Below are 25,967 nucleotides of genomic sequence, written 5' to 3' on the forward strand. Positions count from 1 at the left end.
CAAAGCCGCCTGAAAAATCTGTTGACATGGAGGATCTGCTTAAAGCCTTGCTGCAAGCTACAGCGGCTCAGCAGGAGGCCAACCGACAGCAGCAGGTGGCAATGGAGGAAAATTGGAGACTACAGCAGGTGGCAATGGAGGAAAATAAGAGACAACAGCAGGCAGTTGTTGATGAACTTTACAGGCAACAGCGTCAGGATAGAGAGGCCTTAACAGAAGTGGTGCAGAGACTTGCAGCTCGGGTTGGAGATGTGGCCGTCAGTGCTCCAACCAGCTCTAGTTCTATACGAGCCAGTCACTTCCTGCAGAAAATGACAGAGGCTGATGATGTGGAGGCCTATCTGACCACGTTTGAAAGGACTGCCGAGCGTGAGAACTGGCCGAAAGCACAGTGGGCCAGTCTGCTGGCACCTTTCCTGTCAGGTGAGCCCCAAAAAGCTTACTTTGATTTAAGCCCTGCTGAGGCTCGGGACTATGATAAACTAAAGACTGAGATCCTGACCCGCCTGGGAGTCACGCTGTCAGTACGAGCACAACGGGTGCACCGTTGGCTGTACGCCATGGAGAAGCCTCCGCGCTCCCAGATGCACGACCTTATTCAGCTAACAAAAAAATGGCTGCAGCCAGAGACATTAACTGGTCCCCAGATGGTGGAAAGAGTCGTCATGGACCGCTACTTGAGATCTTTGCCCATGGTCCTGCGCAAGTGGGTGAGCCATGGAAACCCGGGTACTGCTGACCAATTAGTGGACATGGTAGAGAGGTATTTGGCAGCAGAGGAACTACTGATGACCACCCAGCAACCCATAGGTCCTCGACAGCGCCCTTCAGTAAAGACTGGTAAGACTGTTCCGTGGGAAAACGTTGCTGGGCGGTTAAGAGAACGCAAGGCTGGAGAGACTGTAAACACTGGCCCTGGAAACAGGCCAATGGGGCTAGAACGGTCTATGCTGCCCAAATGGGTTGATAATCGTGTGGTTAAATGTTTTAGGTGTGGTATGCCAGGTCATGTTATTGCCAATTGCCCAGTCACGCAAGAACCCATGCAATGTGATGCTGCCTTTGAATGTCGCAGAATGTCTTTCTTTGCTAGGTTAGCCTGTACTGTGGTACCTTCACCTGAGCTGGAAAAACAAATGTGTGATGTGTTCTTAGAAGGTAACCGGGTAGAGGCCTTGCTAGATTCAGGAAGTTTAGTTACCCTCGTGAAAGCTGGGTTAGTGAACCCCTTAAAGGTCCAGCAAATACCTATTGGGGTAACTTGCATACACGGGGATACCCAATATTATGCCACTGCTGAGGTGAATATAGAAACTTGTTGTGGGTCAGCAAGGGTTAAAGTGGGACTGGTCCCTACCTTGGTGCATGAGGCCATAATAGGGAGGGATTTTCCTCATTTTTGGAAACTGGGAATCACGGTTATCAACAGATGTGAGAAGTAAAAAACCAGTTGATAATACCGGTGATTTTATGGATGTACGTGGGTCTTCGGAACTTTCTGTCCCTTTGCCTTTTGCTAGTTTGGCTGGGGAAGTGACAGATGGGGAGTCCAGTGAGGACCCTCTTGCCGGGAACAGAGACATAGTAGTTAGAACTGAAAGCGTGCCTGACCTGGAGGTAAAGAAGGATCTGTTTGCGTCTGAACAGTTAAAGGATCCTACCTTAATAAAGGCTAGAGAGAATGTTAAGATTGTTAATGGGGAACCTGTGGTACCAGGTGACAGGGTTACGTATCCCCACATGGCCATCTGTAATGAGCTCTTGTACCACATTGTCAAAAGGGGTGAGGATGTGGTGGAACAGCTGGTAGTTCCCCAGCCTTATCGGAGAACGGTACTAGATTTAGCTCATAGTCACGTTACCGCAGGACATTTAGGGGCAGAAAAAACCACTGAAAGAGTTTTACAAAGGTTCTTTTGGCCAGGGGTTTATAAAGAAGTGTCTGAATATTGTTCTTCCTGTCCTGAATGCCAGTATCATGCCCCTAGACCCCATTTCAGGAGCCCACTAGTTCCCATGCCTATTATAGAGGTCCCGTTTGACAGAATAGCCATGGATCTCGTGGGGCCCTTGTTAAAGTCTGCTCGGGGCCATCAGTATATCCTGGTAATTATGGACTATGCCACTCGATATCCTGAGGCTGTCCCTTTACGCACTATCACAACCAAGGCGATAGCTAGGGAGCTGGTGCAGGTATTTAGTAGAGTGGGAATACCAAAAGAAATTTTGACTGACCAAGGTACTCCATTTATGTCAAGGATCATGAAAGAATTGTGCAAGTTATTTAAGGTCACTCACCTCAGGACGTCCATCTACCATCCCCAAACTGACGGGTTGGTGGAAAGGTTTAATAAAACATTAAAAAGTATGTTAAAAAAGGTTGTTGAGAGAGATGGGAAAAACTGGGATTGTTTGTTGCCCTACTTGTTAATGGCCATCAGAGAAGTCCCTCAGTCCTCTACGGGGTTTTCTCCATTTGATTTGTTGTATGGTAGACACCCCAGAGGGCTGTTGGATATTGCCAAAGAGACGTGGGAAGGACAGCCCACTCCTTATAGAAGCGTTATTGAGCATGTAACACAAATGCAGGATAGGATTGCAGCCGTGGTACCTGTTGTCAGAGAGCACATGGAACAGGCCCAAAGTGCTCAACAGAGGGTCTATAACCGGAGTGCCAAGATACGGGAATTTGCTCCTGGAGATAGAGTTCTTGTTTTGGTACCCACTGTGGAAAGCAAATTCCTAGCTAAATGGCAGGGTCCATTTGAGATTAGGGAAAAAGTGAATGAGGTTAATTACAAAGTATACCAGCCGGGAAAGAGAAAACCCGAACAGATCTACCATGTTAACTTAATCAAACCCTGGAAAGATAGGTTGTCTCTGTCAGCGGAGCCTTGCCTTCGGTGTCTTCACCCCGGTTGCTTCCCGCAGTGAAGGTGTCAGAGACATTATCAGCTGATCAGAACAATCAGGTTAAAGAATTTCTCATCCAAAATAGGGAGGTATTTTCAGAGCTGCCTGGCCGAACGACCATAATAAAACATGACATTGTCACAGAACCAGGGGTCAGGGTTCATTTAAAGCCATATAGGATTCCTGAAGCTCAGCGAGAAGCTATTTCTAAGGAAGTTAAAACCATGTTAGAACTTGGAGTCATAGAGGAGTCTAACAGTGAGTGGTCCAGTCCCATAGTGCTCATCCCGAAGCCCGACGGTAGCATACGCTTCTGTAATGACTTTCGTAAGTTAAATGAGGTGTCCAAGTTTGACGCATACCCCATGCCCCGTGTGGATGAGCTTGTAGAAAGGCTGGGAACAGCCAGGTTTCTCACCACATTGGACCTGACCAAAGGTTACTGGCAAATACCTTTATCTGATAGCGCCAAAGAAAAAACAGCCTTTTCGGTTCCGGAGGGGCTGTACCAGTATAAGATGTTACCCTTTGGGTTGCATGGGGCTCCAGCAACCTTTCAACGGGCGATGGATAAAATTTTGAGGCCCCATAGAAAATATGCAGCTGCCTATTTGGATGATGTGGTAATTCACAGTACAGACTGGGGGTCCCATTTGGTTAAAGTACAAGCAGTACTGGACTCAATCAGAGAGGCAGGGTTAACTGCTAACCCAAAGAAGTGCTGCCTCGCAATGGAGGAGGTCAAATACTTGGGCTTCACCATAGGCAGAGGTCTGATTAGGCCCCAATTGAATAAAGTTGATGCTATTCAAAACTGGCCTCGTCCAGTGAATAAAAAACAGGTAAGGGCTTTTTTGGGAATTACTGGGTACTATAGACGGTTTATTCCTAATTTTGCGACCACAGCGGTGCCGTTGTCAGACCTTACCAAAGGGAAGCAGTCAAATGTGGTGAAATGGAACCCTGATGCAGAAAAGGCGTTCCAAGCATTAAAAGTGGCTTTGTGTTCACAACCGGTGTTGATAACACCAGATTTTTCAAAAGAATTTGTGGTACAGACAGATGCCTCAGAGGTAGGGATAGGTGCTGTGCTGTCCCAAACCAGAGATGGGGACGAACACCCTATCATTTATTTGAGTAGGAAACTCAATGAGCATGAAAAAAGGTATGCCATTGTGGAAAAGGAGGCTTTGGCCATTAAGTGGGCACTAGATACCTTGAGATATTACCTCTTGGGTAGACAATTCAGACTAGTGACAGACCATGCCCCTTTAAAATGGATGTATGTAAATAGAGGCAAGAATGCTCGTGTAACTAGATGGTTTCTAGCGTTGCAGGACTTTAAGTTTACTGTCGAACATAGACCGGGAACACAATTGGCCAACGCAGATGCATTGTCTCGCATCTTCTGTTTGGGGGCTACAAGTGTTCCGGCCCCTAGGTCGAAACAGGGGAGGGGGATATGTGACAAGAACACTGGGATAGTGTTTGAGGGCAGGTATATTTGTCCCAGGTTCTTGTCTTACATGTTTTAGAAAATGTTAACTTCTAGGAAAAATGCTTTTTGTTTTGTCTGAACCTTTTCAGTTTGCTGTAAAAGCTGGGAAAAGGCTCTGAGAGAGAGATAAGGCGAGTTCTAGACATTGGGCCCAGTTCGGGTCTTTGGCCTCACAGAGGGCTAATCAGGGTTTCAGCTGTGTAAGAGTGATATAGTGCTTCTAACCTGATTAGTATGGGCAGACTGCCTGGGAAGGCTGCATGATCTGTGTGTGAGAGACACGCTTTCTGATGCAAGTAAGCTATACAGTATGTACTGAAGAACTCTGTGTTTGGTTTAGTGACAGTTAGGAACATCTTATGTTTAGTTAGTGCCGGACAGGCAAGGTATTTTTATTTTGGGGTTTGTTTTATTTTCTGTTTCAATAAAACTGGCCGGGGTCAGTTGTACCAGAAACTGGACTTGTGTTGTTCCTCAGCTGCTGCGGGCTGCCATATTCCCCAGGAAAAGGCACCTTGCACCCCTACAGTGTTACAATATATATATATATATATATATATATATATATATATATATATATATATATATATATATATGTACACACGTTGACAAAGGATCTGCGGGCCCCGAAATGTTGGTTTTATGTGACCCAATACAAAGGAGTTTTTCACAATAAGTCTCAGAGTGCCGCTGCCTTTTTTGGGTATTATATATAATCACCACAGTCCGGCACTCATTTGCTTATGATATACCACATACAGTATGTGTACATACTAACACCTACCCAAGTAAATATGCTCTACTGTCTGGTGTAATGTGACCAAGGGACACAGCAGTGTAGCATAATTTGACATTTAACCCCACATGCACATTTTTTGGGGGGGAAGGGGGGGGGGGGGGGGGGCGTAGCATGCATGTGCTCCAGGCACCATGGCTACATGCTTTACTTCTGCTTGTACCACTATGTTCCTTGTTATAAAGGCTTCACCTTTGCATAGCTGTAGGCAGAAGTGGGTTTCTCTGAGACATATGTGGAACTACAAATCTCATCATGGTAGCACCTCTCTTTATGTTTGGAATTAGGGTATGTAGTCTAGCCCTCGCACCCCCCCCCCCCCCCCCCCCTACCCATATTCTATATTGTGTACATGTGTACACTTGAAGTTGGAGACTCCTTCAGCTAGACAAGCACGCCTCCTCACCTGCCCTGGGTGTTTTTAATTAGGAATGTGTTCCTTGCATTTCCAGGCTGCTAAGGGACACTTATGGTAAGACCTTGAAAAATGTATACAATATGTCAGTATTAGGGATGGGTTTGGGGTGTGGGGTTCCCTGGGCTGATGTGGCTGGGCTACTTTAGGGCATCATATTATTACACTTTTATCTTGAATTTTTAGAACTTATTTTGGGTGTTTTTACCAATGTAATCCTTATTAACACCCCTATTTCTCTGACGTCCTAGTGGATGCTGGGAACTCCGTAAGGACCATGGGGGAATAGCGGCTCCGCAGGAGACTGGGCACAACTAAAGAAAGCTTTAGGACTACCTGGTGTGCACTGGCTCCTCCCACTATGACCCTCCTCCAGACCTCAGTTAGAATCTTGTGCCCGGCTGAGCTGGATGCACACTAGGGGCTCTCCTGAGCTCCTAGAAAGAAAGTATATTTTAGGTTTTTTATTTTACAGTGAGATCTGCTGGCAACAGACTCACTGCAGCGAGGGACTAAGGGGAGAAGAAGCGAACCTACCTGACTGGAGATAGTTTGGGCTTCTTAGGCTACTGGACACCATTCGCTCCAGAGGGATCGTTCGGTCCCGGAGCCGCGCCGCCGTCCCCCTTACAGAACCAGAAGCAAGAAGTGGTCCGGAAAATCGGCGGCAGAAGACCTCGGTCTTCAACAAGGTAGCGCACAGCACTGCAGCTGTGCGCCATTGCTCCTCATGCACACCTCACACTCCGGTCACTGATGGGTGCAGGGCGCTGGGGGGGGGGGGGGGGCGCGCCCTGAGCAGCAATATAAACACCTTGGCTGGCAAATCATCACAATATATAGTCCCAGGGCTATATATGTGATAAATTACCCCTGCCAGAATTCCTAAAAAAAGCGGGAGAAAAGTCCGCCGAAAAAGGGGCGGGTTTAACTCCCTCAGCACACTGGCGACATTTTTTCTTCACAGTGCAGCTGGAAGACAGCTCCCCAGGCTCTCCCCTGTAGTTTTCAGGCTCAAAGGGTTAAAAAGAGAGGGGGGGCACCAAATTTAGGTGCAATATTGTGTATACAAGCAGCTATTGGGGGGAAAATCACTCAGTTATAGTGTTAATCCCTGCATTATATAGCGCTCTGGTGTGTGCTGGCATACTCTCTCTCTGTCTCCCCAAAGGACTTTGTGGGATCCTGTCCTCAGTCAGAGCATTCCCTGTGTGTGTGCGGTGTGTTGGTATGGCTGTGTCGACATGTTTGAGGATACGTGGAGGCGGAGCAGATGCCGATAAATGTGATGTCGCCCCCTGTGGGGCCGACACCAGAGTGGATGGATAAGTGGAAGGTATTAACCGACAGTGTCAACTCCTTATGTAAAGGGCTGGATGACGTAACAGCTATGGGACAGCCGGCTTCTCAGCCCGCGCCTGCCCAGGCATCTCAAAGGCCATCAGGGGCTCAAAAACGCCCGCTACCTCAGATGGCAGATACAGATGTCGACACGGAGTCTGACTCCAGTGTCGACGAGGTTGAGACATATATACACAATCCACTAGGAACATCCGTTGCACTCGGCAATGAAAAATGTGTTACACATTTCTGACATTAACCCAAATACCACAAAAAAGGGGTTTTATGTTTGGGGAGAAAAAGCAGCCAGTGTTTTGTTCCCCCATCAGATGAGTGAATGAAGCGTGGGTTCCCCCGATAAGAAACTGGTAATTTCTATAAAGTTACTGATGGCGTACCCTTTCCCGCCAGAGGATAGGTCACGTTGGGAGATATCCCCTAGGGTGGATAAGGCGCTCACACGTTGTCAAAAAAGGTGGCACTGCCGTCTTAGGATATGGCCACTTTGAAGGAGCCTGCTGTTAAAAAGCAGAAGGCTATCCTGAAGTCTGTATATACACATGTACTATACTGAGACCTGCAATTGCCTCAGCATGGATAGTGCTGCTGCAGCGTGGTCTGATACCCTGTCAGATAATATTGATACCCTATACAGGGATACTATTTTGCTAACCATAGAGCATATTAAAGACGTCGTCTTATATATGAGGGATGCACAGAGGGATATTTGCCGGCTGGCATCCAAAAGTTAATGCAATGTCCATTCTGCCAGGAGGGTATTAGGGACCCGGCAGTGGACAGGTGATGCTGACTTTAAAAGGCACATGGAGATTCTGCCTTATGAGGGTGAGGAATTGTTTGGGGATGGTCTCTGGGACCTCGTATCCACAGCAACAGCTGGGAAGAATTTTTTTTACCTCAGGTTCCTCACAGCCTAAGAAAGCACCGTATTATCAGGTACAGTCCTTTCGGCTTCAGAAAAGCGAGCGGGTCAAAGGCGCTTCCTTTCTGCACAGAGACAAGGGAAGAGGGAAAAAGCTGCACCAGACAGCCAGTTCCCAGGATCAAAAATCTTCGCCCGCTTCATCTGAGTCCACCGCATGACGCTGGGGCTCCACAGGTGGAGCCAGGTGTGGTGGGGGCGCGTCTCGGGAACTTCAGCGACCAGTGGGCTCGCTCACAAGTGGATCCCTGGGTTCTGCAAGTAGTATCACAGGGATACAAGCTGGAGTTCGAGGCGACTCCCCCTCGCCGTTACCTCAAATCAGCCTTGCCTGCTGCCCTCGAGGAGAGGTAGTACTGGCGGCAATTCACAAGCTGTACTTCCAGCAGGTGATAATCAAGGTACCCCTCCTTCAACAAGGCCGGGGTTACTATTCCACAATGTTCGTGGTACCGAAACCAGGCGGTTCGGTGAGACCCATTCTAAAATTGAAATCCTTGAACACTTCTATACGAAGGTTCAAGTTCAAAATGGAATCACTCAGGGCGGTTATTACAAGCCTGGACGAAGGGGATTACATGGTATCACTGGACATCAAGGATGCTTACCTGCATGTCCCCATTTACCCTCCTCACCAGGAGTACCTAAAAATTGTGGTACAGGACTGTCATTACCAATTCCAGACGTTGCCGTTGGTCTGTCCACGGCACCGAGGGTATTTACCAAGGTAATGGCCGAAATGATGATACGCCTTCGAAAAAAGGGAGTTTTCATTATCCCGTACTTGGACGATCTCCTTATAAAGGCGAGGTCCAGGGAGCAGTTGTTCGTCGGAGTAGCACTATCTCGGGAAGTGCTACAACAGCACGGCTGGATTCTGAATAGTCCAAAGTCGCAGCTGGTTCCTACGACGCGTCTACTGTTCTTGGGTATGGTTCTGGACACAGAACAAGAAAAAAGGGTTTCTTCCGGAGGAGAAGGCCAAGGAGTTGTCATCTCTAGTCAGAGACCTCCTAATACAGATACAGGTGTCGGTGCATCAATGCACGCGAGTCCTGGGAAAGATGGTAGCTTCTTACGAAGAAATTCCATTCGGCAGTTTCCAGGCAAGGATCTTCCAGTGGGATCTGTTGGACAAGAGGTCCGGGTCGCATCTTCAGATGCATCAGCTGATAACCCTGTCTCCAAGGGCCTGGGTGTCGCTGTTGTGGTGGCTGCAGAGTGCTCATCTTCTAGAGGGCCGCAGATTCAGCATACAGGACTGGGTCCTGGTGACCACGGGTGCCAGCCTTCGAGGCTGGGGGGCAGTCACACAGGGAAGAAACTTTCAAGGACTATGGTCAAGTCAGGAGACTTCCCTACACATAAATATTCTGAGACTAAGGGCCATTCACAATGCCCTAAGTCAGGCTAGACCCCTGCTTCAACACCAGCCGGTGCTGATCCAGTCAGACAACATCACGGCGGTCGCCCATGTAAACCAGCAGGGCGGCACAAGAAGCAGGATGGTGATGGCAGAAGCCACAAGGATTTTCCGATGGGCGGAAAATCATGTGTTAGCACTGTTAGCAGTGTTCATTCCCGGAGTGGACAACTGGGAAGCAGACTTTCTCAGCAGGCACGACCTCCACCCGGGAGAGTGGGGACTTCATCCAGAAGTCTTCAAAATGATTGTACACCGTTGAGTAAGGCCACAGGTGACGTGATGGCGTCACACCTCAACAAAAATCTAAAAAGATATTGCGCCAGGTCAAGGGACCCTCAGGCGATAGCTGTGGACACTCTGGTAACACCGTCGGTGTACCAGTCGGTGTATGTGTTCCTTCCTTTGCCTCTCATACCCAAGGTATTGAGAATACTAAGAAGGAGAAGAGTAAGAACTATACTCGTGGTTCCGGATTGGCCAAGAAGAGCCTGGTACCCAGAACTACAAGAAATGATCTCAGAGGACCCATGGCCTCTGCCGCTCAGACAGGACCTGCTGCAGCAGGGGCCCTGCCTGTTCCAAGACTTACCACGGCTGTGTTTGACGGCATGGCGGTTGAACACCGGATCCTAAAGGAAAAAGGCTTTCCGGAGTAAGTCATTCCTACGCTGATTAAGGCTAGGAAAGATGTGATCGCAAAATATTATCACCGCATATGGCAAAAATATGTTGCTTGGTGTGAGGCCAGGAAGGCCCCAACGGAGGAATTTCAACTGGGTCGATTTCTGCACTTCCTACAGTCAGGAGTGGCGACGGGCCTAACTTTGGGTTCCATTAAGGTCCAGATTTCGGCTCTGTACATTTTCTTCCAAAAAGAACTGGCTTCACTGCCTGAAGTTCAGACTTTTGTTAAGGGAGTGCTGCATATTCAGCCCCCGTTTGTGCCTCTAGTGGCACCGTGGGATCTCAACGTGGTGTTGGATTTCCTGAAGTCGCATTGGGTTGAGCCACTTAAATCCGTAGAGCTAAAATGCCTCACGTGGAAAGTGGTCATGCGGTTGGCCTTGGCGTCGGCCAGGCGTGTATCAGAATTGGCGGTTTTGTCATGCAAAAGCCCTTATCTGATTTTCATATGGATAGGGCGGAATTGAAGACTCGTTCCCAATTCCTTCCTAAGGTGGTATCAGCTTTTCATGTGAACCAACCTATTGTGGTGCCTGCGGCTACATGGGACTTGGAGGACTCCAAGTTACTGGACGTAGTCAGGGCCCTGAAAATAGATGTTTCCAGGACGGCTGGAGTCAGGAAAACTGACTCGCTATTTATCCTGTATGCACCCAACAAGCTGGGTGCTCCTGCTTCTAAGCAGACTATTGCTCGCTGGATCTGTAGCACGATTCAACTTGCACATTCTGCGGCTGGACTGCCGCACCCTAAATCTGTAAAAGCCATTTCCACGAGGAAAGTGGGCTCTTCTTGGGCGGCTGCCCGAGGGGTCTCGGCTTTACAACTTTGCCGAGCTGTTACTTGGTCGGGTTCAAACAATTTTGAAAAAGTCTGCAAGTTTGATACCCTGGCTGAGGAGGACCTTGAGTTTGCTCATTCGGTGCTGCAGAGTCATCCGCACTCTCCCGCCCGTTTGGGAGCTTTGGTATAATCCCCATGGTCCTTACGGAGTTCCCAGCATCCACTAGGACGTCAGAGAAAATAAGATTTTACTCACCGGCAAATCTATTTCTCGTAGTCCGTAGTGGATGCTGGGCGCCCATCCCAAGTGCGGATTGTCTGCAATACTTGTATATAGTTATTGCCTAACTAAAGGGTTATTGTTATGAGCCATCTGTTAGTGAGGCTCAGTTATATTTCATACTGTTAACTGGGTATAATATCACAAGTTATACGGTGTGATTGGTGTGGCTGGTATGAGTATTACCCGGGATTCAAAATCCTTCCTTATTGTGTCAGCTCTTCCGGGCACAGTATCCTAACTGAGGTCTGGAGGAGGGTCATAGTGGGAGGAGCCAGTGCACACCAGGTAGTCCTAAAGCTTTCTTTAGTTGTGCCCAGTCTCCTGCGGAGCCGCTATTCCCCCATGGTCCTTACGGAGTTCCCAGCATCCACTACGGACTACGAGAAATAGATTTACCGGTGAGTAAAATCTTATTTATTTCTTTTCACCTTTGTAATACTCAACACGTAGCTCTTACTTTTATTACTGCTAAATATTTAACACTTTTATAGCTACTTTTCACTAGTGTTATTCCTTGAGGCGGTTAGCCTGTGGGGTCCCGCGTCCTGGACTCGAGTCTTAGAATGTTGGGGACTCACCTGATGATGAGGTCACAGGACACAGTTGGTGGGCCCATATATTGTTTGGCCAAAAATTATGCTAAACAACCAGGGGCGCTTTAAAAGAGGAGGAGGCCCATTGCTGCCTCCTCTGTTCGTGCCCCCTCCTCTCTGCTGGCAGCGCTGGAGAGTCTGAGCACTAGAAGGCTCAGACTCTACTGGGCATGCGCAGATCACCAGAAAAATTGCAGCGGCCATTTCCCAGTGATTTCTCTACTGTGCTTGCGCAGAACACTGTGAAAATGCCGGGCACTGGCCTGCTTTCACGGTGATTCCACAGCGCTGCTGATGTCGCCACAGGACTCCAGAGGGGTAAGTATTTAAAAAATGGGTGCAACGTGTGCGGTGGGGGCCCCCTCTTGTATATTCTTTCTGTGTTGAACTACAAGTTTTATCATGGTAGCACTTCTCATTATATTTGGAATTAGGATGTGCAGAGTAGCCCCTCATTTCTTATATAGGGAGAAGGCCTATCTTGTCCTTTTCTCCCTATACTAAACAGAACCCTTAGTAAGAGTAACAAATAAGAAATCATTTAGAATTGACACTGTAGATGGCAGTAGAGCTATAGCTAGCAAAAATGAACTACTAGAGATATATTTCTTATGATTGTGTCCTATCTCTAAAGATGTGAGAACTGTCTTGGATTTAGTGCCCAGTAAACTCATCAAAATTAGGTGCTTAATCGGAGTACCAGTTGCAGATAGGTACAGGGGTAACACCAGTGTCAATTACATTCTTTCATTACGGTTCCCTATCAGTGTGTGTGTGTGTGTGTGTGTGTGTGTGTGTGTGTGTGTATATATATATATATATATATATACTAGCGTGTGAGTGTATATATGTGTGTATATGTGTGTGTGTGTATGTATATATATATATATATATATATATATATATATATATATATATATATAATCTTGAAGCCTCGACAAATGTTCCAAACGGGACTGTCTCGCCATATTCAAGACATTCGGGATGTATAGCTCAGGTCTGGATATGTTTGGCCTGGGACTAGTGCATCTCTCTGCCCACTTTGCACATCATTGTTTCTATATTTTAATTTGTATAAATAATTTATTCATGATCAGCGTATGTGTAGTTCTACATAAAAAATAAAAAAAAATTATGAATAACCCATGAGAATAAGATACAACTATATTAGACACTGCACAGTTGCAATATACACCAGGTCCAGGGTGCAGGTTACTGATCTAGGATGCTCTGAGAGGTTGAGTGAGCCCTACAGTATCAGAAGACACCACAGCCTTATTTGAATGACAGAGAGAGCTGGGATGGGAAAAGCAGCTGAAAAAGATAATGTATATCATATTGGCTGAGCTGGTTCAAGTGACCTATTGCATGACTCCAGGGTCGTCAATGTGGGTGGGGGGGCGGTTCAAAGAGGAAACCTGTACCGGGCCCCAAGGATATGCCGCTCAGGGGCGCACACACAGTGACTGAGCGGTGCTAGTGTGCACCCGCTCTTCTGGGTCCAACTCTGTTGCAGGCAGTTTCAGGACATGACAACAGCTCTGCTTGCCAGGATTCCTGTGCCCTGCGCCGGCCTCTTTTGGTGGTTTGTGAGGGACGCATGGTATATGCTGTGCGGTGTTTGGTTCTGGATACTGGGGAGTGCAGCGCAGGTGAGTATCTCAACGGGGTAAGAGTGGATTGGTGAGGGGATACAGGGTTTAGGAATGGGGTGGGAGAGCTGGGAATGCAGCATGGATTCATTGGGGAGAGACAGACTGTGGTGTCTGTGGGGGAGGAAGGGGACATATACATATTTATATATATATATATATACATGCTCCCGAGGGTGGCCAGCGACATCCCATGTCTGGGCCAACAGGGAAAGTTGGTAGATATTACATGTAGAATGTCACGTGACCCCCCCCCCCCCCCCCCCCCCCTCCGTCAGACCGGACATCGGCAAGTGTGTAGGCACTTGCCGCATGTCTGTTCCCGTCGGCAGCGATGTTGGGCTGGGTCCACATCGTCTAGTGTGTACCCAGCCTTGGTGCCCTATTTCACAATGGACAATGTATATATGAGTCTGGAGTGAGAATAGAGATGGAACAGTCATACGGTAGACAAGTAGAGTAGGAGATTCTAAGGGTACACACCAGGACGACAGGCAATCGGGCCGATGGTCAGGTAGTATACCTATCTGTCCGGACATACACCAGGAAGGTTTAATAAACGACAGAACCATCACATTTCTTTTTCTCATACGTCCTAGAGGATGCTGGGGACTCCAAAAGGACCATGGGGTATAGACGGATCCGCAGGAGCCTGGGCACACTATAAAGACTTAAACTGGGTGTGAACTGGCTCCTCCCTTTATGCCCCTCCTCCAGACCTCAGTTAGACTTTGTGCCCAGGAGTGATGGGTCACACACTAGGGGAGCTCTCCTGAGTTTCTCTAAAGACTTTATTGTTAGGTTTTTTATTTTCAGGCAGACCTGCTGGCTACAGGCTCCCTGCATCGTGGGAGTGAGTGGAGAGAAGCAGGACCCACTTCTTCTTAGTTTAAAGGCTCTGCTTCTCGGCTACTGGACACCATTAGCTCCAGAGGGTTCGATCACTTGGTGCGCCTAGCTGCTTGTTCCTGGAGCCACGCCGTCAATCCCTTCACAAAAGCCAGAAGAAAGAAGCCGGGTGAGTATTGGAAGAAAAGAAGACTTCAGTGACGGCAGAAGACTCCAGTAACGGAGGTAACAGCAGCAGTAGGGCTGCGCTCCATGCTCCCACACACCAACGTCTCTGGCAGGGTGCAGGGCGCTGGGGGGGAGCGCCCTGGGGGCATGTTGCTGACGGTCTATAAGGCTGGCGGGGGACATATTACGGTGCCTGGGCACAGCGTATGTTCACCCCGCCAGCGTGTCGCAGGGGGGAGAGACAGCGGTAGCCCTGCGCTCCCGCGCTTTCCATCACCTGCAGGGTGCAGGGCGCTGGGGGTGAGCGCCCTGGGCAGCATATAATAAAATCAGTAATATCACTGGCGGGGGGACATACTTCAGTGCCCACCCCGCCAGTGCGCCGTGAACGGGAGGGAGCAGCAGCGGTAGCGCTGCGCTCCCGGCTCCCGCACTCCACCAGGCCTGCAGGGTGCAGGGCGCTGGGGGGGAGCGCCCTGGGTAACATTTAAAAAATGTAATCACTGACGGGGGGACGACCTGCTTCGGCGCCCGCCGCGCCAGTGTGCTGCGAACGGGAGGGGGAGGCAGCGGTAGCGCTGCGCTCTCTGTTCCCGCTCCCCGTCGGCCTCCAGGGTGCAGGGCGGTGGGGGGGAGCGCCCTGTCCGGCATTGATAAAAGGATCCCGTGCGGGGGAACATACCCGGACACCGGGTGTCTTCGCCCCGCCGGGAGACCGCAGCGTGCACGCTGCGGTCCATAGCTCCCACACACCAACGGCTTCCGTGGGTGCAGGGTGCAGGAGGGGCGCCCTGGGCTGTGTTGGGACAAAAAGTAAGTTATACAGGGGGTTACCCCCTGTATATAGGGTCCCCAGCTAGTTTTAGGGGGTTATATATTTATATTTAATTGAGCGGGCTTAAGCGCGCCGGGAGGGGGCGGAGCTTAGCCCTCACAGAGGAGTCAGCGCCATTTTCCTCAGGTCCCCACCAGGATTTACTGTATAGTAAGAAGGAGGGGGGCACAGAGTGTTTAATGCTATATGGGTGTCATATAGCATTATGTTTAATAATGGACACATAATCCTTGTTGTGATACATAAACTCACTGTTTCCCTGTGTTTTACCCACTTTCGGTTAGTCGACATATGTCGACAGGTGTTAGGGCTTTGTCACAAGCTGCTGTGGGGATAACTGTCGGCTTCGCCGAAGCTTGGCGGTACTTGATTCAAAAAAAAATAATTAAGTATTAGCAGGTTGGTTTTGTGTGCTTGAAAACAAGTCAACGCGCTAGGGGAGACACAGTTGTTGGTGGATGCCCTGTCGGCATCAACGGTATTTCCGGGGTAGAAAAATTAACAGGCGGTTATTGCCTTGTACCTGTATTGGTATATATATATATATATATATATATATATATATATATATATATATATATATATATAGATATATGTGGGGGGAGTGTTATTGAAATTGTATATGTAAACTTCCCTCAGACCCCTCAGGGTTCTAAGATTATTATTATTTTTTGACCGCTTACTACTCCTTGCTGTCGACATTTACTCAGTTTCTGTCGACCATAACGTTCCTGGTAGATCCACATCGGGGGCACGTCAGTACATGGTCATACACATTCACAACACATTGCTGGGACCTGACGGGTCTGGACAATCCACTTGCGTATAGGTTATATCTTTATGTATATATATGTTGATATATATTTATATATGCATGGTTAGGATATGTGTGTTTTATTGTGTATTACATTATGTATATCCATGAATGCTAAGATAATGGTATTCTTCTCATGTGCTGATCGCTCTGTTGATTAAGCTCTAGATTGGCCGTGACGAGTTGGTTTTCGATCCTCTCAAGGAGTCCGAATATTATTCTCTTCCCGACGCGGAGAGAACATTACGACAGTCAACTCCTGGTCGACGCAGAGCCGGTCGCAAAGGATCATACACAGGAAGCTGAGTGATATTTTATTTCTATACTTTGGCCTTATTTGCATTGCATGCACATGAGGGAGGGTTGTATTCGGGTAGGCATCCGATAGAATTACCCTACCTAGTGTGGGTAAACTTGCTTATGTTGTTTCTACTTATAACATTGCAGCAGGCTGCCGCGTGACAGCAGGAGGTGTAGCTGGGAAAATGCTGAGGTTGTCTCCGAGAGATACTCGGGGAGGTATACAGCTGTTTGGTGAGCCCTCTGTTCAGTCACTCTCGGCGGATACACCTGGTAAGTCTAGCTTCGTGAGTTAGCCTCCTTCACAACGGTTGGTGACGCATTCTTTTGTGGGATGCAGTCGTTTTAACCGGTTCGATACCGTGTTTTTTTCCTTTCTGTGCAGACAATGGAAGGTTGGAAGGTAAGAGTTCTGCTGCCTTGGTAGGTTCGCAGAAGTGGATGTCGTTTTCTGTTTCCAACACATCCACCACTTGTCGCTGAGTCTATCTGGCTAGTTCCCACTCCGGTGAGCGCTAGTCTAAAAATTTCAGTTAGTCCAGGAATGGACTAAGACTTGTGAGGTATTTATAGAATCAAAAGGGGGAGCATTCTGAGTTACGGTTGTTCCCCTTACTGTTTTTTCTAATGGATCTTGCCGTTCCCCTCTGGTTGGGGAGGTAGTACGCTACGTCATACAGAGGTGCGTCAGGTTCAGGACATTGTCCGGTTGTCCCTGTATAAAGGTGCAAATCGTTGTTTCTCTCTGACTGTTCTTCGACACAGGGATTGGCTGTTGTTCCCACCGACACAGTTGTCGGAGGTGGGTTTCAGAGTAGATACTGCCCGGTTAATGTTCGGGGGTTTTTCCTGTGGAAAGAGGTCTGAGGATACATAGTTGGATCAGCTTTGCTGGGACACTTCATCAATATGTTCTGTTACTAAAACAGATGGGTGCGGCCTACGAGGCCTGTTTTGGTGAGCACGTCTACTGCCAGAGTGGCTTTCAAGGGGCCAGTTGAAATTGTGGTTCGCGTTTCACCTGCACATGCACCGGAATATAATCCTAAAGGCCAGGACATCACTCCTGTGGTGTCTGCTCGGCTCTCTCCTTCTAGAGGGATGAAGGTTCGGGATCCAAGGTTAGATCCTGGTATCCGTGCATAACGATCTCCGAGGCTGGGGAGCAGGCCTTGCAAGGGACGTATTTCCAAAGGTTAAGGTTAAGTTGGAAAGCTTGTCTGCAATAAGCTTTCTTGATTTAAAAGATATTTTCGACGAATGTATTCTTCGTGTTCGGCCCATGTTAGTTCTGCCAGACCACTTATCAGCAATGGCGTGTGTAAGCCGCTATGACGGAACAAGGAGAAAAGCGGCAATGGCAGAAGATGCACAGTTTTGCCGTGGGGCAAAAAGTCTGGTAGTATTCGTTCCGGTGGTTGGCGAAGGAGAAATAGATTTCCTCTGCTGACGCGATCTCCATCCGGGGGAAAATTCAGTCATCGTCGAGAATTTTTCACAGACGTGATAACTTTTGTGGAGGGTCGCAATTGGTCATGTTGGTGTCTCGCTTCAACGAGAGGCCTCAGGCAAGGGACACCCTCGTGACACCGTGGGTGTTTTTAGTCGGTCTATGTGGCCTCTCCTATTTCATTTTTTCGGAAGGTGATAAACGTAAGAAGAACATAGGTTCAGGCGATCCTCTCGGATCTGATTTAGCCAAGGAGGTTTTGCTATCCAGTTTTTTCATGATTTGCTCATGGGAGTTTCCTGCCCTCTTCCTTTATGTGAGGAACTGTTACAACTAGATCAGGGCGTTTATCAAGACTTACTGCGACTGCGTCTGACGGCGTGGCGGTTGAATGCCATATTCTAAGCCGGAAGGATGTTCTCAGTGAAGCCGTTTCCTCAATGTTTCAGGCTAGGACAGAAGTAACGGCAAAGCCTTTCCGCCGTGGTTGGCAGATTTCTGTGTCTTGGTGTGAATCCAGGATGGTTTCTATGGAAGACTTTCTGCTAGGTCGTTCTTATCCATACTTCCAAGCCATTGTGGATGCAGGCCTACAGTTAGGCTCCATTTCGGGGCAGTATGGCCTTATTATTTTCAAAAAAAATAAAAAAATAAATTTCTCTATTGGAAAGTGGTCATGCTATTGGCTTTGGCGTCCGTAAGGTGGGTGTCGGACGTGGTGGGTTTGTCTCACAAGAGCCTTGTTTGATCTTCCAGGTAGACAGAGAGGACTTGTGAACTCGGATTGTAGTTCTACCAAAGAGTGGTTTCTGGGTTTCGCAGAAAACAGTCTATTTTTGATGCCGGTGGTTCCTTCGGCATTAGCTGATTCAAAGTCTTTCGGTGTTACCGGGGATTTGAATATTTAGGTTGCCAATTTGGCTCAGTTGGGAGAAATAGAGGCTCTGTTTCTCCGGTATGCTCCCAACATGCTTGGGGCGACTGCAGTATGCTGTCTGTTACACGCTGAATCTGTGATACGATTTGGCATGTTGTTCGATGCTTGGATTGCCGTGACCGAAGTCGGTGGAAGCCCATTCTACTGGAAAGATGGGCTCTTCTTGGGCGGATGCCCGAGGAGTCTAGGCGGTTCAACTTTGCCGAGCGGATTATTGGTCGGGATCAAACGCTTTTGCTATGCTCTACGAGTTTGATACCATGATTGTTGGGGACCTTTTTGTTTGCTCATTCGGTGCTGCAAAGTCGTCCGCACTCTCCCGCCCGTTTTGGAGCTTTGGTATAAACCCCATGGTCCTTTTGGAGTCCCCAGTATCCTCTAGGACGCATGAGAAAATAGGATTTTGGTACCTACCGGTAAATCCTTTTCTCTTAGTCCGTAGAGGATGCTGGGCGCCCGTCCCAGTGCGTACGGTGTCTGCAGTTAGTGTTTTTGGTTACACCCTGGTGGTGTGTCTTCTCTGTCAGGCGGTTGCTACCGTTTTTTCATGCCATGGCATGCGGGGTCTTATTTTTGCTTATGTGGACACACGGTTTGTGTTGCATATTCTCTCAGCATATGGCTGTGTTTTGTGCATGCCGTTGGCTGGTATTCTACTGAATGCCACGTTCTACAGTGTGTTTGAGGTGTGAGCTGGTATGACACTCACCGTGTTTATAACAATAAATTCTTTCCTCGAAATGTCCATCTCTCCTGGGCACAGTTTTCTAACTGAGGTCTGGAGGAGGGGCATAGAGGGAGGAGCCAGTTCACACCCAGTTTAAGTCTTTATAGTGTGCCCAGGCTCCTGCGGATCCGTCTATACCCCATGGTCCTTTTGGAGTCCCCAGCATCCTCTACGGACTAAGAGAAAAGGATTTACCGGTAGGTACCAAAATCGTATTTTTTCATTAATATGCACCGGGTCGCACGCAATATCTTACGGTTGGCAGTGCAGCAGGGCTGACCATAAGATGTCGCATGCAACCCGCTGAAACGTGCAATCATGGTTTAGATGATTTGTCGGTAAACAATACCAACATTTGGGGTCATTCTGACCCGTTCGCACGCAGCGGTTCTTTGCTGCAGTGTGAACAGGTCTGGAATGCGCATCATTGCCCGGCGTCAGAGGTCACCGGTGCTGACAGAGAAGAAAGCGGTCGCAGCGGCAACCGCAAGAAGATAGACAGGAAGAGGGCGTTCCGGGGCGTCAACTTACCATTTGCTGCCGTTTTCGGGGAGTGGTAAGTAAAACGAAGGCGTGTCCAGGCGAACGGAGGTCGGAGGTGTGACGTCAAAGCCGGCCCCATCATCGCTGGATCCGTCGCACAGGGTAATTACTGTATGTCCAGGGCTGGTCTTGTTTTGAGTGAAACTTTTTTAGCATAGCAGGGCTGCACAAGCGTTCGCAGCCCTGCTATGCTAAAATACACTCCCCCATAGGCGGAGATTAGTTGATCGCACCAGCAGCAAAAAGTTGTTTGGTGCGATCAACTCGGAATGAGGACCATTGTGCTAGTGTGTACCCACCTTGAGATGAGAAACACAACGGACTTCTGTCATCGAGCAGAATCAGGTTTAGAAATATATTACAAATGATGGGATTTTGTTGCAAACAAAAACAAGGAACATGGATATAACATTTATGTAGTTTAATTTTTCTTTGAGCCATTTAAAAGCAAACAAAAAAAATATATAAGAAAAAAAAACACTTTTCTTTTTTTTTTTTTTCCTGACACCTCAGTTTAAAGAGAGCTGGATACTTATCTGAAGGAGCCACTTTATGCCTTACCACATCCCGCTCCAGCTATATAGCCGTTGGCAGCGGTTGAAAGCTGTGTCACCATAAGGCGTTTACATGAATCATTCCAGCTCACATTACTCCATAGAAAATATACACTTAATATATACGCTGCATGCGGAGGTGAAGACCACCTAACCAATTCCAAGCATTTCTGCTCTTCTTTAGAGGCCACTGATTTACATGTCTATTAAATAAATTGATTCTCCAACCGCTGAAATGGAATGATTCATATACATTCTTGTGGTGAGACCACTTGGAATCTCTGCTAACCTTTATTTCAATAAGCCTGGGCTGTGTGCGAGTGCGGAGAGCCAGCGCTGGGGACTTGGTGAGCGATGGAGAGAGCCAGGTGCTGATAATAGACTCCATTACATGTTACTACAGTTACAAACAGGAGGTCATATACGTGTGTATGTATTCACAGTAACCAAAACACAGTGCCCTTCTCATCCCTCACATGAACTATCATAAACAGTGTATCAAATATGTGGGGGCTTTAAATGACATTTATCTTAACGTTTAATCATGTTACATCTATCAACAAGGTAATTACCACTGAGGTAGATCTGCTTCATAAAATAAAACGCAACAAAATCGCAGCGCTGTTCATCGCCAAGTTCTGTAATCATGAGTTACAGAGGGGGCTAACATTACAACATGTATTGTAAAAGATCATATAGTGTGTGTGTGTGTGTGTGTGTGTGTGTGTGTGTGTGTGTGTGTAGTTGTGTGACCGCCGATCACAATACCGACATGGGATCCCGCCCCCTAACAATCCCGATAGTTTGCATGGGTGTCCACAAGGGGCTTCGTTGCACCCGCGCCCCTCCACTGTCAGGCATCTTGGAACCGGGATCCCAGCGTCGGTATGGTGACCACCGGTCACACATACCCAACCCTATAACCCTATATATATATATATATATATATATATATATATATATATACATACAAACAAATATAAAACCGCAGCACTCGCCACCCCAGAAGCGGGGAGCAGTGTCTGCACTCACCACTCATAGGGTGGGGTGCATGTAGCCCATAGCCACCTACTTAAATATGTACAAACAGAAAATTCTGCACTCCCCATAGCAAGCTCACTTATCCTCACAACATCAATAAATAAATGATGGGGGTTTAGTTAGTGAATTGGCCAATGCACAGAAGCCTGCAAACCACTCGCCAAGGTACCCCACCTTCTTGCAGGTCCTACACTATTACAGAGTCTAAAAAATTGTGTGATACAGTTGCCAGGTTTTAATCTTTAAGACTCTGTAATAGTGTAGGACCTGCAAGAAGTTGGGGTACCTTGGCGAGCGGTTTGCAGGCTTCCGTGCATTGGCCAATTCACTAACTAAACCCCCATCATTTATTTATTGATGTTGTGACGATACTGTAAGTGAGCTTGCTATGGTGAGTGCTGAATTCTCTGTGTTTATATATATATATATATATATATATATATATATATATAATATATATTTATTATATAATATAGATAGTTAAATAATAAAAATAATTAAGACAATGCTGAAAAGCAATAGCGATAATAATGCAAAGATTCTGGGATCAAACATAAATAATACAAAAATGCACAAAGAACTGGAATCCAGACAATATTAACTGTTTTAAGAAACATATATAGTTCAGGACGGTATACACTGAGAGGACAAAACCACTTTTTTTTTTTTTTCAGAGATAATTATAAAACATTTGAATAGTGAATCTCCATGCAGTTGCTTTGCCAGCAGTCGGGATCCCGGCGGTCAGGATACGATGCCGGAATCCCGACCACTGATAATGCTGCCAGCCGGAATTCCGGCTAGTGGGCTAACCCTACTCGTGGGTGTCCACGACGGCCATAGAGTGGGAATAGAACCTGTGGTGAGCGCAGCAAGCCTGCAAAGTGCTTTGTTGCGCTTGTCCCCTGCCAGCATTCTGGCGGCCAGGATCCCAGCGTCCGTATGATCACCTCCGGCAATGCATACCCAACGCCTCAGCACAGGGCACACATACAGATGTTCTCAGACACTGTGGCTTCAGTCGCGGCAGACGGCCCTTCTCGGTGCACCAGGGCATGCGCTGCTCGGCCGCATCAAACATAGCTCAAAGTGTGCGACCTATTCGCATAAATAAAGTGGAAGTGACAGAACTACTCTGCTAGATTACACTGGCCAACTTGTTATGTGACGTGTACACCTGTGTGTGACTGAGTCTGAATCTGTGTAAGTGCTGCAATACAGCAGCCGCAGCTTTTCCTTTCTCCAAGTTCCATTGTGCTTCATCTGCGACTGTGTATGTGTCTAACACAGCGTCTCTAGTGCCCTTTGAGTGGTGTTTGCACTTCATCTCTCAGATTATCTCAGTAGCGCCTGGAATCTAATTTCATATGGCGTATAAATGCTGGATGTATGCGGACACCTCTGTACGTACCTGTATGTAAGATTATTTAAAGGCGGCATTTTTACAAGCCTTGCATAATGTCTAATCTTGTTCAGGGCTTCACCCGATAGATGTAGCTCCAGGCTCCACAATTAAAATTGAATTTCAAGAGGAATTCACAGTAGAACATCAGAAATTGTGCGCATAGTCTGCGGAGCATCCCCGCCATGGTGTAAAACAGTTACACCTAACTGGGGGGAAGATATACTAAGCCTTGGAGAGTGATAAAGTGGATAGAGATAAAGTACCAGCCAATCAGCTCCTAACTCATTTTTTTAAACACAGCCTATAAAATTATATTTAGAAGCTGATTGGCTGGTACTTTAGCTCTCTCCAATACTTAGTACATCTCCCCCATTGAGTCAACATTTAGTCAACCACACAGGCCAACGTTATCAATTATGCCCAATGCCCATACGAATTCCTCATATTTATTGTGCTATATTTACAAAGCCATCTTTCATCACGTGTAACGCCGGCCTATATTCAGGAGAAATGATCTACATGTGTGATTCTTCATATATTTGTGCAGCGCTTACAGATTCCACACTGAACGCATTACTTGTTTATTGACATTTGGCTCTTCCCTCTGCTGGCAGATGGACTCAGCTTGCGATCCCTGAAATATCTGGTTTGGGATTGGAACTGGAGGGATGTGAAGCTGCGGAGGATGGTGAATATTCCAGAGGTAAGGATTGCTGGTTATAAGTAATGTTCCTCTTGCTGTACAGGGGTCAGACACCTTCTATTCATAAGATAGATTCATAAGTCTGGGGTCTCATGCGCTAGTAGGGGGCAGATCAGTTACCTGCAGGGTGGTGTGCTGATCCCCTGGGGCAAATTAGGGTAGGAAAATCTGCAGGGGTTTGATTGCATCCCATAGAGTTGCAAGTACAAAAATAGAAAGGGTTTTGCTGCCCTAATAACTGGAAGGTGTGCAGCCGCAAATGGCGGAACCTCGAGATGTATCGTATCAGCCCCAAGATATGTGGATATACTGTACTCTGTACTTGTTAGATATCTATTCAGCCTTCATAATATAACAACTGTTTAGTGACATGCATTGCAGAGAATGCTCACCCATTTGTCCCATATAAAATAGCTTTTTCTGAGGCAAATACAGGACCTGATTGAGACGAGGTTGGAGAGTGTATCGCGGCTGCTTACAGGGAAGTCGCAGAGATGCACTAGTATGGTAATGCAGCAGGAGGCGTCTCATATAAGTAGACACCTCCTGCATGCATTAGTGGACCATGCTGTGACCTAGAACACAGCATCAGCTCACCTGCTGCACCATCGTCCCGCTGTGGAACCCCTGTGGTGGTGCAAACTGGCTGCCATAGCTCCGACCAAGAGGCCCCAAAACTGATGCCACACTACTCTGTTTTGGGAAACACCAGGCTTGACCGCCCCCTCCCTGCCCCCAAACAGCAGACTATGCACCCGTAGAGCGCCCAATGAGGCAGGACCCATATTGTACATGCACTGAGTAACAAACATCGGCACTTTGCAACACGCAGCCCACTTGCGTCGGGACCTGAATCAGCCTTTCATTGCACACAAATAATTAAGCTTGTTCCTTCATTTAGCATTGCTGATTCAACAGCGCCCCCAGTAGCTTCTTACTTACTTTAATGGGATCTAGCCCACAAACATGTGCTTAGGACACACAGCCCTTTCCATGGAGGAGATAACTGCAGGGAGATTAGCAATGAATATACCTATCACCAGCAATATGGAACCACCACAAATCCACCTTTAATCTAGAACTGTCCCAGGTGCTAAAGCTGACGTGTTTAAATGCTCATATTAAAGGATCCAACTATTCAGTATGAGATGTCACCTTCATTTACAGCAAGGTAGCCTAGGAGCTAGATTTACAAAGCAACTCTGCTGCTTCTCGCTGGGTTTTACCTGAGCATTTAAAGCTGCAATAATATTTTGTCAATCTAGCCCTACTCTACTGTATGTTCTGTACTGTAGCATTGCAATTTATTTACTTTTACATGTATGCTTATAACACGTGTTCTGTGTTTAACATAGGTGAAGAAAGCAATGGTAGAACTCCTGGAGGCAGGCGTGGTGTCGGCATGCAGAGAAGGATCACTGAAGCTCGGGTTATTCTGATCCCTGTATTATGTGCAGTCCTCTTATCTTTTATGCGGCATGTTTGTGTTTTAGTTCATTTTTTTTTCTTTTGTGCAAACTTCATATTCTTTAACAATAAATCAATACTGGGTTTCAGCATGTCTGTAATGCTTTGTCTTACCAGTAACATGTTACACACACACACACACACACACACACACACACACACACACACACACACACACACACACACACACACACACACACACACACACACTTTCTGACTGGATGGGGTCTGATGTGTCTATAGATGTGTAAAATGCAGTTTTGAACAGTTTTTGAATTGAAAAACCATATTTACTGCCCTCAGCAACAAATAAAACTGAAATTATTAGTAAAAACTTATTGTTCTCCAGAAATCTTGCATAATAAATGAAAACACGACAATGTGATGTCACTGAACGTATTAGGCCATGTGATATGACAAGCCAAGTAGCAATTTGGAAATAGGCTAATGTACATTGAGAACCAATAAGTTAGGCAGCTGGGATTGCTGGGAAAAGTAGTTCCACAGCACCGCACCTATGCCTGTTTAATAAAAGAACGACAAAAGAGAGATTGGCCGATTATTCTCAAAAAAGGTTCAATTATTATTTTAACATGTAGTGATTTTAACAGAAGTGGGGTTTCATTACAGTAACCTGTGAGACAGAACGTTGTTCAGTAATTTTAATGTTTTATATCAGTATGAAAGGTTATATACTGTAAACCACCTCCTTTTATCCGTTACAGTATTTGTCATGAAAATTGCCATTGCTCTGGGAGGACTATGTATGGGGCAGCATGGCGCCAGCAGTCACATCATCTCGTGCTGCGTAGTAACACAATTTTTTTTTTTTTTTTGTAAGTACTGT

General features: G+C 47.0%; 1 protein-coding gene across 1 annotated transcript in view; it reads left to right on the forward strand.

Annotated features, from left to right (window-relative positions):
* Positions 1-25,209, forward strand: part of CMSS1 (cms1 ribosomal small subunit homolog) — a 600,650-nt gene extending 575,441 nt beyond the window's left edge. The window contains exons 9-10 of the mRNA XM_063956255.1: positions 23,565-23,653; positions 25,009-25,209. Coding sequence (XP_063812325.1) covers positions 23,565-23,653; positions 25,009-25,092 — 173 coding nt within the window. The 3' untranslated portion in view covers positions 25,093-25,209. The remainder of the gene's footprint in view (positions 1-23,564; positions 23,654-25,008) is intronic.
* The last annotated feature ends 758 nt before the right edge of the window (positions 25,210-25,967 follow it).

Source organism: Pseudophryne corroboree, chromosome 2, assembly GCF_028390025.1.
Source record: "Pseudophryne corroboree isolate aPseCor3 chromosome 2, aPseCor3.hap2, whole genome shotgun sequence".
In the NCBI taxonomy this organism is placed as follows: domain Eukaryota; kingdom Metazoa; phylum Chordata; class Amphibia; order Anura; family Myobatrachidae; genus Pseudophryne; species Pseudophryne corroboree.